General features: G+C 44.8%; 1 protein-coding gene across 10 annotated transcripts in view; it reads right to left on the bottom strand.

Annotated features, from left to right (window-relative positions):
* Positions 1 to 2,608: 2,608 nt before the first annotated feature.
* Positions 2,609 to 20,351, bottom strand: part of FNBP1 (formin binding protein 1) — a 93,030-nt gene continuing 75,287 nt past the window's right edge. For 2 of the 10 annotated variants that reach the window (XM_030961156.1, XM_030961163.1), the window contains exons 11-17: positions 18,165 to 18,179; positions 14,030 to 14,139; positions 12,191 to 12,323; positions 11,101 to 11,222; positions 10,627 to 10,766; positions 10,099 to 10,257; positions 6,614 to 7,911 (exon numbers count right to left, since the gene is read on the bottom strand). In XM_030961156.1, coding sequence (XP_030817016.1) covers positions 7,877 to 7,911; positions 10,099 to 10,257; positions 10,627 to 10,766; positions 11,101 to 11,222; positions 12,191 to 12,323; positions 14,030 to 14,139; positions 18,165 to 18,179 — 714 coding nt within the window. In that variant the 3' untranslated portion in view covers positions 6,614 to 7,876. Of the gene's footprint in view, positions 5,708 to 6,613; positions 10,258 to 10,626; positions 10,767 to 11,100; positions 11,223 to 12,190; positions 12,324 to 14,029; positions 14,140 to 18,164; positions 18,180 to 20,351 lie in introns of those variants that run through there. The other 8 variants (XM_030961157.1, XM_030961165.1, XM_030961160.1 and 5 more) reach the window with 6 other exon arrangements.

Here is a 20,351-nt window from a genome sequence, read left to right as displayed (position 1 = left end):
CAACAAGGCCTGCCTTGCCTGGTGAGAGGGGCTGACAGCTCCAGGGAGCAGGGTGGGGAAGGAAGGAAAAAAAACCAAACTTAAATGTAAAATAAAATCCAAACTTCCTGCTGAGCAGAGGCTGTGTGGAGACAGGCCCTTCTGGGCAGCAGCAGGAGGAGTCTGAGGCCACTAAACCATCCTGAGCCCCTTCAGACCTCCCTTCACCTTTCATTAACCCCATCTCACCTGAGAGTGCCTCAGAAATCCTGGGGGGTCTGGATGTGCTGCTCATTGACAATATTGTTATCCTGGAAGTAACTTGCAAGGGAAGGAGTTGCAGTTTCATTGATCTGCTCCAGGATTCTACAAGAGTTTCCTGTCACTGTTTTGTGGCCAAATATCCCTGCAGGTCCATTCCCCTCCCTTGGTAACACAGTCAGCAGCCTGTTCCCAGGGAGCACCAGGCTCTGGCACTGGGAATTTACAGAGTTACTAAAGCAGCCCCAGGGGCTGGAGCAGCAGGAATTCCCTGCCCAGGTGAGTGATGCAGCCTCAGCTGGAGCTGAAATGTTTGAAGAAGCAGAGCTGGAGCTGGGTAATAAGAACATGCAGTTTGTTCTTGAGCAGCTTGGAGTCAGCTGTCCAAACTTGGATCTTCCAAACAAATCTCTCACCTGAGCAGCTGAACAGCTCCAAACCTCCCCAGAGACACCAAGAACTGCCCTCAGGGACTGCTCAGGGTCCACAAACAGCTCCAGGGCTGCTCTGGCAAAGCCCTGACTGCTCTGGGTTACCTCTGCCAGGTCAAGGACTGGAGGGTTCGTTCTGCATCCTGATTCCACCTGAGCTCCAACTGCAGCCTGGCTTTCCTCCAGCTCCACTGGAGGCAGCTGTGGCACTTCTGAGCACACCTCAGACACAGCTCTGGGAGCCAGTGCCAATGCTGATCTCTTATCAGTTCTCTTTGCAAATCATTTCCCCCTTTTTTATCAGGTCCTTTTGGTAATTGCAGAAAAGGGGAGCAGAAAGAACTGTTCATGCAGTGGGGACTGATGGAGCAAACGCTCCCTGCCCTCAGCTCAGTTCCTGTGTCCCTGTTCCTGGGAGCAGAGCCATTGCTCTGCTGTAACTGTGACACAAACACTCCATACAAAAACCTTATTTCATTTTTTTCTCCCTTTTTGCTCAGTTCTACACCCCCAGCTCTCCCCCACCCCTTTGGTTGTGCCTTTTCTATTTGAAGTCAGCAGTGCTGATTCTGTGAAAGATAAATCCAAGTGAGAGCCAGAGGAACACCCCCTCCTATTCATTATTGCCCAAAACCAAAGACCAGCAGCCTGTCACAAACAGCCCTGATCTGTCCTGAGCTGACAGGGATGTTAATTAGTGCTGGCAAAGAACAACTGAAATCCTGCTGAAGAAATGTAGCAGCTTGACTGTATTAAACAGAAATAATCTCTAGATTATTTTTCAGATGAAAGGACCACCAGGTGTCACCTACTGAGTGGGAAAACTGCAGATCTTTGCTCTTGGATGGGCTCTTTGCAGTGACCTGGACCAAGGGGTGATGGAGAAGCTGGCCAAGAGCTGGGGGCTTTTCTCTCAGCTAGAGACACACACACACATTATTCACAACCCTGCACACCAGAATGGAATTGTACATCTCAGCCAGAGTCCCAGAAATGTGCCTGGTTTTTGGATTATCTGGTGAAGGGAGGCATTGCTGTGTTGGACACACGTGCACACCCACACATCCCTGCCCAAACCATTCCTTACCAGGCTTGCAACAGCCTGAGTTTTAAAATAAAACCAGTCAGCATCAAAAACATCTGCCAAGACTTCCAGCTAAACCAGAGCATTCACCACAGGCCTTCCATGGTACAGCTCTCTCTTTAGATGAAATCTTTCCCCCTGGTTTCCAGTTCTCATAGGTTCCTACTGAAAAAGCACAAACCACCTGCCCTTCCCAACACCAGCTCCAACCACAACAGCCAATTTTCCTTTCTCCTCACATGACTAAGTTAAAAAAAGACAACAATCAAACAACCCAACCACTTCATTCTCTCTTCAGTGCCAGCTGGAAAGGTCAAAGTTTGATAAAATCAAATCTGAAAGTGATCTGATGGGACCCAGCTCTGTGGGACAGACTACAAAAGAGCCAAATTATTACTCCTGAAAATTCCAGTAGGAAACAATATAAAATAAAAAAGAAAACCAAAGCCAACAAGTGAAAATGTGTCCTCACTTTTCTGAAGATAGAACTGGGAACAGCACCACACTGGGATGTGTTGATCCACTTGTTCCATGTACATTTTACAGCTGGAAGCAAAACCCAAATCCACCCCACAGTCAGGAAGAATAACGAGGAGTAAGAGAGCAGCTCTGGGGAACTTTAGTCTGAATTTCTCTGTGGCTGAAGCAGCAGCTACAGGCAAATTCAAATTCCCACTCCCCACTGGACACATCAGGGAAGCAGCAGCTCCTGGAGAGCAACAGCTGCACCTCAACAGCCCCAAGAGCCCCAGCAAAGAGGCACCAACTCTTCTGTTGGGGAAAAAAAAGCAACAAATCCATTTTTCTTCCTGTCTGGCTGATCAAAAGGGTCCAGTGAAACTGTATTTCTGGAATTAAATGTTTATTTAAATATGCAGATGACTTTGTTTCATTGCTACAAGGTCAATATTCGCTTTCAAATGGAAGCACTTTATTTGATTGAATTCTGTCTCCAGAAATGAATGGGCAACACCAGAACCTTTTACATTGGCAATGAAATCACAACACTGAGATGCCACCAAGATCTCGAGATCAGTGTTCAAACACACATACACACACATATACAAATAAAAAAGTGCTCGACATCATCATGTTAAAATAGAATTTGGCTTCTTTTAGGTCTTCTGTCATTTCAGGCAGGAAAATAAAAAAACCAAAGAACAATATGCATCAAACTAAATGAACTTCTGAAAAATACTCAGCGTTAAACACAACTTTGAGTATCAGTAAATATGTTTCTTCTCTATTTACAGGTGTTAAGAAAGGGCATTAGAGACTTTTGCTGGGGATCATGAAATTTCATAGGATGTACAGTCCACACTGCTGGGCAAGATTAGTAAATCCAAGCAGAGTTTTTATAAACCAGTCACATATTTAGTTCTTCAGCATTTGCCAAAGGTAAATTCTACAAAAATTATTCATTACCCTGAATAACAGCAGCAGAATAAACATGTGCAGACTATGAGATATGACTGTGACTATTTCTTAAATAAGAAGATTTTAAGATCCAGGCTTTTGGGAACTACTTGCCAAGTTTATAAAAACTCCATACATGGTCTTTTATTAAAACTTCAGGAATCAATCAGTCAGCTAAAGCTAATGCTCCTTCTACAGCACAATTTCAAAACACAGACATTGCAATTGTTCCAATGTTCCACAGAGGCTGACAATAATATACTGTCCACCCAGATTAAATATAGAAAAGCAAACTTTGATCTAATTTTTACATAGATGGCACAACAATAGGTGAAAGTGAATTCTTAGCTGCTGATTCAACAGTGCATTGGACACAAGAATAAAAATACTGCAGCTAAAAATATTGTAAGGATATTTTTGCACACCTGTTAATTGTTCAACCCTTTAGATCCCCTGGCAGGTGGAGACCACAAAGCCACAGGTGCCAACCATGGGGATCCCATTCTGCTCTTGATCTGAACAGCTCAGTGAGCACAGCAGCAGCAGTGATAAGGCAGTGATTTATGGGTTCTGACCCTCCAGTGCTGCAGCAGAGCAGCCCCAGCATTGGTGCTGCCTGTGCTCAGCACATTTGGGTTGGGTTTAAATCACAAACCTTCTGCTGGTTCATGCTGGCAACTCTTAAGCACCATCACACAACAGCTACAGGACGTCCTGTAGCACCAAGGGACTTGGTAAAAACAAAACTTGGCATCTTAAATGGAGAGAAAGGGACAGAACTATGAACACCACACATAACGCAGCTCAAAAATCACTTCATCCCCTGTGGGGACAGCCCAGGCCATTCCCAGCATGGAGACTCTGAGATTCTGGGCTGTGCTTTGATGTGCTGACCCTGCAGGACAGCCCAGCAGGCAGCAGAACAACACTCACCTGCCTGCAAACAAACCCTGAGAGGTTTCATTTTGGGGTCACTGCCCATAGTGGCTTCCATGTAGCATTTCTCAACTTGTGGGGATTGTACAGAATATGCTGGAGTTGGACTGGAGCCAGAAGATTCCCCCCAACAAGGTGTGGATCCATGAATTACTTTGGCCCTCAGGAGCTTTTTAGTGGCAACTGATTCTTGCAGGGCTCAAACATGTCCATGACTGCAAAACCCAAGCAATGGTAACAATTGAGGGGAAACCAAGTTAGAATATGGAAGTTTGTAGAAGTTTAGAGAGGGAATTAACCCTTTGTTAGGCAGTTGAAGTCCAGATCATGTGATTTTTGGAGATATTGTAGCTCTCTTACCACTGTATGACATGATAAAGTGTAGAATCACTTATCCTACTTCTGCTTCAAACCAAAGCATGTGAGAACAGGGTGGTCACATTCCTGTCTGGCTGCTGGGTCCAGGTCCAGTCCATGACAAGATGGGAGAAGGAAACAGTGCAGTTTCTTTTTTTTTTTCCTTTCCTCTTTTATTTATCTAAAAAAACTCTGTTATTCCAACATGAACTGATGAGAACGCACAGGAGGTCATGCAAAAAATAGAAGGCAGGTCTGAAATGCTGAAAAACAAACCAACCAAAAGAAAACTGCAGAGAGATTAAACCACGAGCCACAAAATAACGTGACCCTGAGGAAGGTGGGCGCAGGCAAGGCAACAGGGCGAGCATGCAGGCTGAAACCAGAGCCAAACTGGGCTGTGAGCAGCAGCAAGGGCTGCCAACCAAAATGCCACTGTCTGTGTCTGTGTGTGTCTGTGTGTGTGTGAGGAACAGCAGGGACACAGGAGGGGGCAGACAGAACAAGCAGGAAAACAAGTACATACGTGAGCTTGAAGGGTTTCAGGAAACAGCAGGGTCAGAGGGGTTTAATACCTGGAATGAGCATCAGCCTGGATTTGGAAAAAGAGAAATAAAGGCTGACAAGTATTAGTGACCTTTTGGGGAAAGCAGAATGTTGAATGATGCATTGTGGATCAGATTGAATAGTGACAGATTGAGAGCCCAGCCCAGCTGCTGTGACACTGTCCCAGGGAGGTTTTCCACCCCCTTCCCAGGCTCTCTGCTGAGAGGAACCTGCAGGTCTGGCACTGAAGGCACCGTGTGAAATGCTGATGGACCAGTGTGCACATCCGGATGGACTGAGGGACAAGGGGACACAAGACAGACCAGAACATGCTTGGGACTCTGTGGCTATCCAAGGGCAGCCAGCAGATCTCTGACAGAAGTTGGGAGGGACTGGGCTGGGAGAAGTGTGTGTTATGTTTGACAGAGGGGCAGTGCCAGGCTGGCAGAAGAGTGGGAGAGGCTGATAAGGAAATCCGAGCCACAAGTAGCATGCCATGGGAAAGAGCAAGCATCTGAATGGTACTGGGATGGAATTTAGGTCTGAATTTTTCAAGTGGGAACTCCAGACAAGAGTGGGAGTCTGGCTTTCCACGGGTGTGTTTTTACTGCCTGCAGGGTAAACAGACCATTTTGTTTCTCCTTCTGTGACAAGCTCGCCCCGAGGTTCTTGCACCAGCACAAACACCTTTAGGAATCTAAAACATAAGAAAGACAAAAAGAAAGAGACTGGATTAGAAAGAGGCTGGGGGAAATGGGGTCCCTTAAGAGCAGCTCTGCCTGCAGGAGGTTAAAGGAATAAAGCAATGAAGCATCTACTGGGTTACAGGGCTTAGGAAGGCTCCTGACTCAGACTGAAACCCTTCACCCCCAGCCCTTCCCTCCAGCCTGGGATGAGCATCCCTGGGATTCTGCTGTGCTCTGGGAGGAAAGCACAGGGGCAGGACCCTGCCAGCACCTGCTTCACGCTCTGAGAAAACAAACAGCTTTTTCATTTTCTGTCAGCAAAGCAGCATTGCATCTGTTCAAGTGACAGCTCCAGAGACCATCAATGATACTGAACAACAACAGGAAATTAAATCAAAGAATTTGCAGAGGGATCCAGAGCTTTCCTTTCCACCACAGGCTGAAGAGGCCTTTCCTTCAGAAGGGAAGCCAGGAATATGCAGGTCAGTGAAGCAGCCCAAGCCTCCAAGCCCTCCTCTGGCCATGCCTGTTCCCACAGAATGGGGGCTGAGGACAAGTTTTGCCTTTGGCCAAGTGAAGCCACAACCCAGGACGTGATTTGGCCCAAACTGCTGTATCCAAGGGAATACAGGATGAGTCCAAACTTCCCTTGCATTTGAGAAACCAGGGGAACCTTCTCACCCCCTTTGCACCCACTTCCATCAAATCCTTCCAAATGACAGCACAAAGAAGTTTCCAAAGAGCTACAATAAAATATTTTTCTTGAGAAGAATTGCATTTGTGCTTAGAATGAGAAGCAGCTCTGGGCCATTTGCTGTCCCTTAGGAAAGTTAAATGCCACTATTTTTTGCCACTAATTATTGCCATCTACTAGTTACTGTCATTAAATAAACTCAAAAACCAAAACCTCACAGGAATGAGAAAATATAATGTTTATTAGAAGAAGACACCATGGTACATCAAGCTATAAAGAGATTCCTGACAGATGATGATTCTTTAAAAAATAAGAATAGAAACAAGACAACCACACTGGCCAGATTGAACAAACCTTAACACACAACAGCAGCTCCTATGCAAGTCCAGGTGCAGGCAGCTGAGTAACCAAAAACACTTATCAACATCAGAAGGTCTGAGCAGTTACCAAAACAGCTGGGTTAAGCAGAAGAACAGCCTAAAAAACCATTTATATTTATACACATATAAAAGGATAAAAACAATTCAAATTCAAGTAACTTTAGTCTTTAAGTTATGTTATATACAATTTTTTTATATATACTGGGAGATCTAAGGGCACGTATATAACAAAAGGATTTTAAAAAGCCACAGTCCAGTTTATAATTACCAATTCCTAAATAATTTGGCAAGCATTAAATAATCAGATATATCCTAGATAAAAAGTGCATCAGCATGGTTAACTTTTACCTATTTATTTATATAAGTCAAGGCTCTGCATGATGGTTACAGCAAAGAGCAGAGCTGCAGCACTGGGAATGCCAGAGCTGTCCATAAGGAATCACTGATATCATCAGAGGTGAGGGGGAACAGGAGCCAAAATGCTCATCAGCCCACAGCTCCAAAATAGTTTTTATTAAGAAGTTCAACCTCCCAAAGTCCTGCATGTCACCCACACAAAGAGCCAGGCTTGGGCTGGAAGGGAACCTGGCCTTGCTGCTGGGGGCAGTGCAGGGTTTGTTCAGAGCTGGGTACTCCATGCAGGACTTTTTGTGTCACAGGATTTCACAACATCCCTCAGTGAAAGACAGTTTTGTTGCCAAGCAGATGATGAGGTACCATGGTCAGTGACACAGGGGGGTCAGTCTCAAGCTGAAAGGCCCAACCAGTTCCTGTGTTTGAGTTCTCAGCACCAGACAGGTACAGAAAAGCCCTGCAAGATGCTACACCCAGGTGTGCACAGAACAGCCTCCTGCAGGAATCCCAGGGGAGCAGAGCCTGCAGCTCTCCTTTCTATTCAGAAGGACAACAGTGCTGTTTGCACTAAATGGACACAGTCAGGGTAGCACCTTCATTTCAGAGCCAGCCTGGTACCTAACAAAGTCTTTCAGTGATGGAGATGTGACATGTGCATTCATCTCTTCTAAAGAAAACCTTCTCAAACAGAGCTCTTAAAACAACCGTAGCAGCAAACCAGGAGAATAAAGGGTGGACAGGCCTATGCAAACCTACTCAGAGATTTTCTGAAGTGGTTTGTGCACATCTGGAAAAAAAAAAAGGCAAAACAAGATAGGCATTACTGTTCTTTTTGTGACAGGGTTTGCCAACACCCTCTGACCAGAGGCACCCCTGTAAATGTCATCAGGAGCCCTCACACAGGGACTGGCAGGGCACAGACCCAGCTTGGCTCCTCTAAGACTGATCAGGAGGGCACCTGCAGCACACAACTTACCTGTCCTGCTCAGCTCAGCTCTGCAGCAGAGCCCTGACAACACAGGCTCCAGCTGAGTGAAAAAGCAGCTTCTCACAAGCACTGAGCAGTGGCACTGAGCTGCCCCTGGCCCATGGCAGGAAAGGCTGAGCCAGGACTGGGATGGCTCTGCTGGCTGGGACAGTCACAGGGGCTGCTGTGAGCTCCCACCCTTGTGCCACCAGCCTTTCGTGGTGCCAGCTGCTCAACCTCCCTTCCAAGGAGAGGAAAGGATTACTAAAGTTTGCAAAGATTGAGTATTTACAATGTTATCTTCAGGAATGTCATCGCTTCTATTTCAAGGACTGAATCAAGTCACTTCTACCAATACCTTAAAAATCAATTTGCAGCTTGCAACAAAGTTCACCTTTTAAACACAGCAGCATTTCCTGCAAATCTTTATGCTGCATTCTTTGAAGTATTCTCTTTTAGCTTTTCTTTCAAACCAGAGACTTGAGAAATAAAAGAGGTAAACACTGTTGTTCCTATACATTAGATATTCACAGATCCATTTGATTTTGTTCCTGAAATCCAGCAAAATTTATGGAAAAGCTTTAAATTATCTGAAAAACCTCCCTTGTGCCTACAGACATGGCTGCAGCTGTATCAGCCTTCATCCCTGGCACAGTTTGTGTTTTTACTCTGATGGAGAGAGTTGGAATGAGAGGATCCCTTCCAACACAAACCAGTCTGTGTTTCCATATTTCCAATCCTTCAGCCTTGCTCTGGATATAAAGGGGAATGGATGATCCATCTTTCAAAGCCAACAGAAGAGGCTAAACTTTTTGCACTCTTTTACATCTTAAGTGAGCATGTATTTGCCAACAGGAACATAAAACTACTGTATTATGGCAAAATAAAACAAGGGCCAGACAAGGCACTGCACTGATTAACACCCAACCCAACTCTGAACTGCTCAAGTTTCAGGGCTGGTTTATGGGTACAGTCCTAGTCCTCTCTTCCTGCTGCCCATAAACCCCAAAGAAAATGTTCAGTTTGCTTTTGACTTGGATGAGGCCACTTGTTTCACACCAAGAACTCTCAAGTCTAGGAAACACAATAATCTGAAGGATTAAGTGACTGAATAAACACAAATTATTTAACACAGTGGAATTCTCATGTCCTGATTTGAAACAGGGCTAAAATATTTTGATTTCTCAGTGTATCCCATTACCAGGTGTTCAGCACTGGCACTTACTCCAGCCAGGTCTGCCCTGCAGCACTGCTTCCTTAAACAAAACATTTGGGAGGAATTAAAAGCAACAAACAGCAGTTTACAGAGTCCAAACTCTGAATGTCTCCATTGATGTCAAGTAAGCAAAAGATTAAACCATTAGTTCTGGTCATCTGCAACAGCAAATACATCTGAAATGTAGCAAGGTGGGAAAGAACAGAGGAGCCTTCTCAATGTTTTACCCATTTATCAGGGACCACAGAGTGCAGTGTAGAGGGGGTTTGGTAAGATCTCTCCTTCCCCTTCCACACACACTAAACTAAATTACCACCAGTTTTCAATCCAAAAGGTCCCCAGAACACAACAGGCTCTGAAAAGCTCCCACACAGACACAAACCAGCAGTCTAAATATTCCCTCCATAAAGTTCCACCGAGTGACTTTGGGACAAACAGTCTGAGATGCCACCTGGGTATCTGAGGAGAGCCTGAAGGATCCCAAAGGGCTTTGTGCTTCCTGCACTAAGCTGAGTGTGCAATGGCAGTGACAGTTGAGCAAACACTGTCCAGGCAAGGCTGCATTTCCCCTCTGCTTTCAGGAGTCCCCCACACTACCCTTCTCTGAGCAAGAAAAGCACATTTTGCAGTACAACAAGCCATAATTAGTCCATGTACAGAATAATGCACTTGGTGGCATTGTACAGACTCTTAAAAGGCTCTATCTGCAACACAGAGCAGCTTCAGGCTTGGTTTATCTCTGTGAAAGCAAATAAAACAATAATAATATCATTAAATATAGGTCATAGCACCTTTGGCATTTTTGTCCAAATAGACTTCAACATAGGACGTGGGGACATAGCCCTCCTCATCTTCGTTCCTTCGGATCCGCGTCCACCCGTCCCCTTTGTCTTCTTCTATGACATAGAGCATCTCTCCTTCTGCTACAGAGATTGTTCCTTCATTCTGACCTGAAACACACAGCAACAGGCACTTCAGGCTGTGCTGCACAGCAGGAATCAGTAACTCAGACCATGGGTGGACACAGCTTTTGGTGCATCATTGGCAGCCAGAACAGGAGCTTGTGATTCAGGAGGCAGCAGTGTGTACATAAAGAACCAGACAAATGTAACCCTGATAGCAGAGATTTGGTTCTTTCTCTTGTAGAGCTCCTGTGCAACAGGAGAAAAATCCCTGTCTTGGTGCCTTTCTACAGAATCACACCAGAGCCTCACTTGCCCTTTGGTTATTTAAGGTTTAATTAAGGTTTCCCACTGGCCCTTGGCATTTAAACTTGAAAAATCCCAGTCAGTGAAATGAAGGTAAAGTTTGAGTGGTACCTTCAAATGTATAGAGAGCTTTACACGTTCCTATGGTGGGTAGTGGTTCTTCATCATCAAACTCATCATCAAAGTCTGTTGCAGGTACTTTCATCTCAGTCTCCTGGCTTTGCTCTTCTGTGTAACTGCCATCGGGGCTGCTCAAGAGAGGAAAAACACAGCAACTATAGCAACCAACCTCAGCAGCAGAGAGAACCACTCGGTCTCCAGGCTTGGGGCAAGGGGAGCAACTCCAGCTGGAGCAGCTCAGTGATTCCAGAGCTTGCTTGGAGCAGGCTAAGATAAGTGAGAACCCTCATTTTTACCATTAAAAGCTGTAAAAATGCACTGGCTCACAGTAGTGAGCGAGGGGGCTGTCACCCAGCTCATCACAGAAAGCAGCAATTCAAGGCTGGGTGAGGCAAGAGGAGACTGCAGAGCCCTGGCTGCGCCTGCAGAGGCTCTGCTGAGCCCCAGCCCGTTCAGATACTGTACCTCTCCCTGTCCTGGGCACAGCTGTTCACTCCCGATGCGTTCTGTGCCTCGTAGACCCCGCTCTGGCGCCGGGGCTGCTCGCTCCGCGCCGGCAGCCGCCCCTCCACCTCCGCCAGCCAGCCCTGCCAGACAGACAGACAGACAGTGTTCACCCTGTTCACCAGGCTACAGAGCACAGACTGGTTTGTAAGCATGTTCACGTTTTCCTTTCAGTTGTTCAAATTCTGGATTGTCTTGCTGAAAAACACACTTATTGAAAATGTAACTGCTTTTTGGCACTGGGTCCTGGAACCACCCTGAGAGAGAAGCAGGTAACAGCCAGCAGGAGATGATGCTGCTCTAGTAACAACCAAGTAAAATGATGTGTGGCTGCTTAGAGTTCTGAGTAACACCAGAAACTCAGCAACTGCTGAATGCACAAGAACAAAAGCTGGGGACAATGAAAGAGCCACTGATTTCAAACGGGTAGGAAAGCAATGGATAGTAAAACCACATCTGAAATTAATGGGCTGTATCTGCTTATGTTCAAAGCATAATGTAGAAAGTGAAGTCTTTTCTCAGCTGTCTAATCCTTCTCATGTAATTATAATGGGCTTCATATATTCTAAACATTCCCCTTCTGTTCTGGAGATTTTATATCACTAAGCAGCTTCCTGTTCATAGCAGACTATTCCTCAAAACATATTTCATCTGATGGCTTCTGTCTTGCTGTTAGTCTCTAAATGGTGCTTTGCATTTATGTCACCCTGATTTTCCACAGACATCTGTAACATGATGCTTCAATCTATTTAATTAATTAAATAAGCATCTGAAGCCCTCTGGGCAGTCCAGAGAGCACTACATTTTCTCTTCACCTCCACTTAGCACAATTTGTTTCCTGTGGCAAATTTAACTGTGGGCTGACTGCCACAGGGGATGTGCATGTTTGTGTTACACAAATCAGCTCAAAGACCCCAATTAATGCAAGTGCTCATGTAGCCCTTGCCCTCATACACCAAAGTGCATCCACACATCAGGAAAAGTCAGGAAGGCCCTGCTCAGACCTGGGCATTTGCTGAGCTGCTTTTTACTGAAATGTCTCTTCTCATACCTCGAATTTCTGAACTTCTAATCGCAGCTTTTCAATGTTCTGCCCCAGCTCTGCCAATCTGTGGTCCACGCTGGCCGCATCTCCCATCTGGGGATTCTTGATGTACACATCTTTCATCTTTGTTAAGGCATCTCTGAGGGGCAAAACAAAAATCAAACACATTTAGTGCAGCTGGGGGTAAATGCCTCTAGTAAACTGTCTGTTCTTCACTCTGAGGTTCAACCTAAGCTGTTACAAAGGGAACTAAGAACACAAAGATGGGGCTTTTGCCCTGTGTAGAACCAGCCATTGAAAAAGAGCAGTAAAATTATTTGCCAGAAGAGAATTTACATTGTCAGAGATAAAAAACAGTGAGTTACCTAAAATGTGAGAAGATATTTGATATTGATTTTTAGCCTGACATGGTTTTTTATGTACTACAACAGTACCTACTTGTTCCCCCAGGGAAAATAATAATAATAAATCTCACTACCATTGCAATCTATGACAGCTCCAACTTCCTAGACTAATATCTTCCCAGTTTTCAGGGCATGGACAAACAGCTGAATCATTATCATCCATCATGGGCTGACCTCCAGCTGAGAAAGTGGAACGAAGATGTATCAATAACAGAAACGGAGGGCAAACAAGAAATCCTCACCCTGCCTGTTGCAGCTTGTCTTTAGCAACCCAAATAATCTGAACGATATTTATTTGTTTCACACTGCTTAAAAGGAAGCTGGCTGCAGATGGTTTGTGTTTGCCACAGCACAGGGACAGACAGATGGACTTGAGGCTACAAAATGTGACCCCGCGTCTGGCCGAGTCCCAGGGCAGCTTCTCCCAGCTGCTGGTGGACATTTCAGAGCTGAAAATGGAATTGTGGTTGGTTTTAGGCACAACTATTCAGATTTTCTCTAGGCATTAGCTGGTGGGAGAGAGGTTAATAAGAGTCCCACGGCCCAAGTTAACACTCTTTATGCTTTAGAGTTTCCCACCAAACTCCTGACAATTGAAATCCTGTGCCTTTGCCTTGTGTGTGTGGAAACCGGGAAAAAGTGTGGGTGGCAAGGAAGTGGGACTGCTCTGTGCCTGAAGCCCTAAGGGACAATGTTGCAAACATATGACTCACAATTATTACTGTTTGTTTAACTCTTATTTAACTGCTGGTGCTATTTTCTCCATCATAAACTATCTTCATTTAAACTTCACTCTGCTGCAATTCCATATCTGATTTAATGCTGGGTTACCTCAGAATCAATACAGAACAGAAAGAAAAACCTACACAGAGGCAAACCTAAGTTACCACAGAAGAAAAAAACAAAGCAATGAGAAATCATATAACCATGTGCAATTTTCTTTTCTTATCCATGATAGAAAATATAAAGGAGAAATTCTGGGTTAGTAGGCAAAATAAATAGGTTCTTGAAAGCAAACTCACACAAAATGTAGGCACATGTGTACAAATGCAAAGCAGTATTTAGGAAGAGACCAGTCTTGAAATCCTCCAGGGAAGAAAAGTTCTGTGTTTCACAAACAAAACACGCTGAATCTTTAATGCAACTACAGAATGTGAACAAACACAAAGCACAAACACAGGCTGCCAGAATCAATTAAAAGTGTGTAGCTAAAATAGCCTTATTCTCAACCAGAATGATAAATGCAGCCTTGTAGAAAAAGCATTCACAGAAGCACAGGAGTCATTATCTTCCTGCTTCCAGGAAACCTGAGCTACAGATCTGACTTTGGATGATGCCATCATGTCAAAACAGCCTCTCCTGCTGGGATGTACCCACATCCATCACACACAGGGGCTCTGCTCAGCGCAATTTCACTTTTCATTGCAGGGGTTTCACTCACCTTGAATCCATCTCTTTCTGAATGTCCCTGTTCAGTTCATCGACCTTTTGCTGAAGCTTCTTCCTTCTTTGCTCAGGTGGGAGATTGCTGAAATCTTCTGGGCCTGCTCCCTGCACAGAGTGGAATGGAGGGTGGGGGGATAAGGAAAAAAATTAATAATCAGAGACTGAAAGAATCCTTTGGGATTGCATTTTGAAAGCCGCTCACAAAAACCTGTGCAAAATCACAGTGGTCTGAAGCATTGTTCTCATTTGTAGTGTGTTATCAGTCCCTGAATGGTGAGGAATCTGGATGCCCTCAAAATGATCCCAGGAACATCCTGCTTCCCTAAGAGTGGCTAATGGAAGTTCAGCTGGAGAATTCCAGAATTCAACAGCAAAGATGAGAAATTATTTTTATCTACAGTTTTATCATCAATTTTTTTTTAAACAGCATTCCCTTCTCATGGAAAGCTGATCCTTCCTGCCTTCTTGCACTCAGCTACAAACAGCATTCCTATAAAAACAGTTCCTGGCTTTTATTCCCATGCCACAGTTACACTTCTGTGCACTGCTGACTGACTGCTGGTCCAACACAGTTCATTTATATCAGGACTCTCCTGAACACACCAAGCTAAAACAGAGGCATTCCCCACTGGACTCTGCAATTTAAAAAACATGCTGCTTACTCTCCATGGTCCACATTCCACGCCAAAGTCTCTCGGTTTTTCCTCTCTCACTTGTACTCACATAAAAACAAGAAGTTATATCAAAGCCATGGAATCAGTCAGTTTGAAATCATAACCAAAGGGCAAAAAATAAAATGTGAAGACCACAGTGGTTACCTTTGTGTGATTCTGCTTGAAAACCCCTTTTCTGCCTTCTGCTATGTCTCCTCTTGATTGCCTCCATTTGATATAGCACATAGATGACACATAAAATACATCCACACTCTTTTCTTCACAGTAACACCTATTTTTGTCTTGCCAGAAGGCAATGGAGGCAGATTGGGTGGGCTATACTGAACAGATTAATACTGATTAGCTGCACCATAAGGGAGTGAGGTTCTTGTGCATGAGCTTGAATTTGGGCAGGTTTTGCTCGTTTTGGCTTCTGCTCATTTCCTGTCCCATTTCTAAGGGGAATATGGGAGATAGAAGGGTAAAACCACAAAGCTGAGTAACCAAACTTAGTGGTCCATCAGCTCACTGGGAGCCTTGAGCAGGGCTGGGCCATCAGTCTGCTAAACCTCCAAATTTCTCTCTGAGGAGAGGGATTTAGAGGAGACATTGCCACACAAGCTGCTCATCAGACCTTGGCTCTGTACTGAATGTACTGGGACTCTGTGACTTTCTCCTGCAGCTGCTGCTCAAAACCAAAGTCTGGGGGTGTCAGAGGGCTGGAGGACAGCCACACACAGGTCACCTTCTCCTCTGGAGTGGCCAAAGTCACAGAGCAGGCCTGAGGAAACTGCTGTGCTGATTATCAGTCAAAGATGGCATGTGCTTCTAGGGAAGCCTTGATCATCTCTGCAATAATACTTAAAATTCTGTTTGTGAGACAATGAGAAAACAAATTTAAGACAAATTACTAAGAAAGTTATGCTGATTCTGAAACTTTCCCCACAGAGTCCTACCAGTGCTTACATTACTTGATGTGTCTGGTAGAGGAGAGATCTATTTTAATTTATTCTTCAACGTTTAGATTTTGCTTGACAGCAACTCCCACATCACAACAGATATGAGAGTGATTCAATCTATTTTATGGATAATCTACACTAAAGCCACACACATCTTTTTAAGGCAAAGCATCTGGAGGCAGCTCTGTAAACAAACAAGCACTTACAGAAAAGTTTAGATAACATTCTGACATATCCTCCTCACTTCTAAGCAGAAGAGACAGGCTTGAAAATATCCCCAGCTGTACATTAAAAGAATGCAACAGATAGAGTGAAATTTGGAAAAGCATCATTTTGGAATCTCATTTTTGATTCTTCAAGTTGATTGAAGAGTTCTAAGCTGGACTAAATCCAGCAGCCTGGCTCACAATGCTTCAGACCAAGGCAGGAGTTGTATGGAGCTGCCACCCAAGGCTGGGATGTGACCTCACTCCAGCTTTAGGCTGTGCTCAGGAATTCCCCATCAGAACCTGGAGCCCCTGGTCCAAAAAGGAGAGTCAAGAGCAGTTTTTGCACATGCTGGGCACATTTCATGCTCTCAAGCACAAACACACCTGGGCTACCTCTCAAGCTGTGGACATTGCCTACGCTTTTAGAGATGCTGCAGCAGTGAGGTGAGGGAAAGCTGTGCTATTTCTGATGTGCTGCTCACAAGGTGTCCTTGCAGAAAGAGATTGAGTTAGGATTCAAACTGTCAAAAGATGAAGGACTGTGAAAACAGAGCCTGTGTTAGGACCAGTTTCTGGACTGAAGCTACATGTGAGACCATGAGCTTTTTCAGCCCCAGTTTTGGCTCTTGCATAGTGAGGATCCAAGAGGAGATTACCAAAAGCTGCTTTTCTCCATCTAGGGGGAAAATGGATCTCAGTCCTCCCTGCACATCTTTCCAATTTCTGCAATTCCCAGGGAAAGGCCATGTCAGCCATTTTTGGAGGATTTATTCCTACATACAAAGGCTTAACTCAGCTACACAGCACACTAGCACTGTGACCAAGAAAATGAGTGGAAATCTGCTATAAATGCAGTGGACTCCCAGGACAGTGGCTTGGCAACAGCCCAAAGAAGGTTTGCACATATTCCAGGCACTCCCATCATTCCTCAGACCTACCACAGGTCTTCAGTGAGACGCAACCTTGCTAAAGGAGCCCAGCAAAGTCACTGTGCTGCCAGAGCAGCAGCAGGACCCAAAAGTGCCAGGGATGCTCCAGGCCCAGCTCTGGCGGCCCATGATGAGCTGGATGAGCTGCCATGAGCAGAAGAGGTCCACAATGATGTGTCCAAGCACAAGATAAATGTAGAATCCCAGAATAGTTTGTGTTGGAGGGGATCTTAAAGCTCATCTTATTCCAACCCCCTGCCATGGCAAGGACACCTTCCACTATCCCAGGCTGCTCCAAGCCCTGTCCAACCTCGCCTTGGACACTTCCAGGGATCCAGGGGCAGCCACAGCTGCTCTGGGCACCCTGTGCCAGGGCCTGCCCACCCTCCCAGGGAAGGGAAAGAGCACCCAAAGGCACCAGCTGGTGAGGAATAAGAGAACCTGGAAGCTGACACAGTTTAGGTGGCCCTGTGGATCCTCTGAGGTCCCCAAATGCCCTCACTGGCTGCAGCCTTTGTGTGTTTGCACAAGGTGAGGCAGCAAACCAGGCACATTCTCCTGCTGAGGGGCTCTCCAGATCCAAAGGAATGCGGCCAAGCTGTGGGACACAGCAAGGGGTGGAGTGTCTCAAGCAAAACAGTCCCTTGTGCATGGAGTTCAGCACATAATTTGCTTTCCCAGCTCTGTTCACCCCTTCCCTTTGCAGCTCAGTAACATCTTTATCTTACCATAGTTCAAGTAACCTTCCCAGCTGCATCCAAGATGGAATGTAGGATTCACAGACTCATAGCTCTCAATTTGCAAAGTCAAATGAGATTGAGTTAACCTTGTTAAGGTTAAGGTTTACAGAACTTTAATTAATGTCATTATTGGTTATTCTGAAGAACTACATAGGGCTGTAAAATGTAGGTGATAATGATGCAGATTTCCAGTAATACTGGACATGGAAAGCAAACTTTGCAGCTACTTTATACAGAAAGGCATGCATGGCTCTCTGGAAATGTCCAGCAAGCACAGACACCTTTATTTTAATTTTTTCCCCCTTTTTTAATGTTTTAATCTATACTTATACAGTAGCAGAATTGCTCAATACTGTTTTTCTACATTTTCATAGCCCTAGATTATAAAAGTGAAAACTAAACTATGTATTAGAGTTAATTTTTTAGCAGCTTATTAGAAAACTGAATTCTGATCACCTCTATTAGACTCCAGACCTGTGTATTCAGATTTATCTGATAAATGTCAAAAAAAGCAAACACAAAGAAGAAACAAATTTAACAGTTAATTTCAGTGGCATGTCACATGTGACACAGTGCACATTAAACACACACAGGAAATTGTGATTAAAACACAGGACAGGCATGCTGTAAATGTGCTTACCAGCTTGAGAGAAAGCTTCATGTAAAATTGGAGAGATACAGGGTGGGGGGAGAGAAAGAAAAAACAACAATGCATCAGTAGAAGAGGAACTTTTTGAGGTTGATGTTACAATAAAATGACACAATCCCCTTGCTGTTGGAAGGCAAAATGGGTCACACTAACAGATCTGTGCAAAAGTTCACAAGATGGGCTTGGGCAGCTGCCATGACCTGGCCAGAAATGGGAATGAAAGTGCAGGACCTGGGCACAGGTGAGATCAGACCTGGACTGACTGACAACAGCTACACCAACAACACTGGGAGCTCCCATCACAGCACTGTGGTGGGAAAAACTGACAGCTGGCAAATGCATGGGTGTCACTTTAGATCAAAAATGTGCAGAAATGCATCAGCCCCTTCATGGAAGGGCTCTGGGGGGGTCTGAGCCAAACCTCAGGGGAGAGGAGCAGCTCCAGCAGCACCCAGCACCATGGACCTCCAGGGAATGCCTGGTTCTTGGCTACAGCCAAAGGACAACACCCCTGGACTGTCCCTGTGGACTGCAGAGTGCTGCCCAGGCAGGCACAGAAAGCCATTTCACATTCTTGAACACTTCAGAAATAAATGCTCAGACTCAAACGTACTTTGGCCATAGTCGGACAAGGTCAGGCCCAAGGAGGAGGAAGAAAAACATCTATTCTCTTGACACCAAATTCGTTCTATGACAGCATGGTAAGACATTATTCAACCTCCTTAAATGATATACATGATCTCATTCTTCAGAATTTACCACATTTCCTGGGACAGAGCCCAAATATTATCTTTTAGTTACTCTGGGAAAGCGAGACTGAAAGCAGTGTGTGCCCATGGAGCAGAGCCTGCCCTGCCTCACCTGCACACACAGCTCTGGGCACGTGCCCCAGGAACTCCCAGGTGAACAACTGTGCCTGGGCACACAACCACCAAAATTCCCAAAGCCTCTTCCATCATTGCAAAATGACAGAACAGCTGCAGCTCAGAGGATTTCCAAGAGATAGGGGGGTTGACAGTGCTCAGTTCTGTGCCAAGCACAAGTGAGCTGCTGCTCAGGATCTAAAGCCAGATAGAAAAGAGAATCCAAACTCCACCCAGCCTCCTCCTCCTCCTCCAGCAAGGGCACTGAGCTGCCTGCCAGCTCTTGAGGCAGTTGTGAAATGCTCCAGCTACCCAACAAACTTGAGGTGCACAAAAGCACATGCTCCATGTTAACAACAGCTGGAAGGTAAAAGCTGGAAAATGCCTCTCTCCAGGCAAGGATTTGTGCTGCCAGACTTGAGAACCTCTTTCCATTCAAGTTCTCTGACACTACCAGCAGCTCCTGGCAATGGTGTTCTCAAACAGATGCTCCATTTCTAGCAAAAACACAGTTCATTAGGATGGGATTTAAAATAAAGGCCCCACACCTCTTGTGGGCAGCTGATTTAAGAAATACACTTTTTTTCCCCAAAACAACAATTCCTATTAGTTACCAGGATTTTTACAGCAACACATGCCAGCCATTCAAGGAAAATAAATGATCTTGAAATAACAGTGAAATGCTGCATGTGAACTGACCCTTCAGTGACAAGGCAGCAGTGACACTTCCCTCTGCAGTCCAGTCCATTAGGGAACAAACACATGATAATAATTACAGTGCCATGAAGAAATTCACCCTCTGAGCTAAAGAGGCCATTAAAAAAATAAAGCAAACAAAACCAATCCATTGGAGAGAGCAATCATAGAAGGAGAAAGAATGGTCTGAAGAAATTCAGCGTAGGCAGCTTGTGTTTGCATCATTGCTTTAGCACTCCTGTGAACTTTAGCATAGACATGATCAGCACAAATTGAGATTCTTGTACATAGATACAGACAAGACTCATGGTGCAGAATAAATATTTACCTATGAAGCACTCTAAAAAGGCACAAATGTATGCTACATGCTCTAGTGGCTAAACACTACTCATTCTAAAGGCACTAAATACTGCGGAGAATCATCTGCATCAAGGCTATTCTTTTGCTGCAAATTCAGCAAATTTGAAAGGGATTACAGACACTGTATGCCCAATTCTTTTGCTGTTAAGTATGACAAAAATAGAGAACTTATTAATAGCATTTCCAAATAGTACATCAGGGATTGTTATAACCAGTATAAATAAAGCAGTTCATAGGCTGGAAACAATGAAATGCTGAA

Source organism: Camarhynchus parvulus, chromosome 17 (assembly GCF_901933205.1).
Source record: "Camarhynchus parvulus chromosome 17, STF_HiC, whole genome shotgun sequence".
Lineage (NCBI taxonomy): Eukaryota > Metazoa > Chordata > Aves > Passeriformes > Thraupidae > Camarhynchus > Camarhynchus parvulus.
The sequence above is the reverse complement of the archived record's forward strand: the minus strand, read 5'-3'. Positions and strand labels throughout refer to the sequence as shown.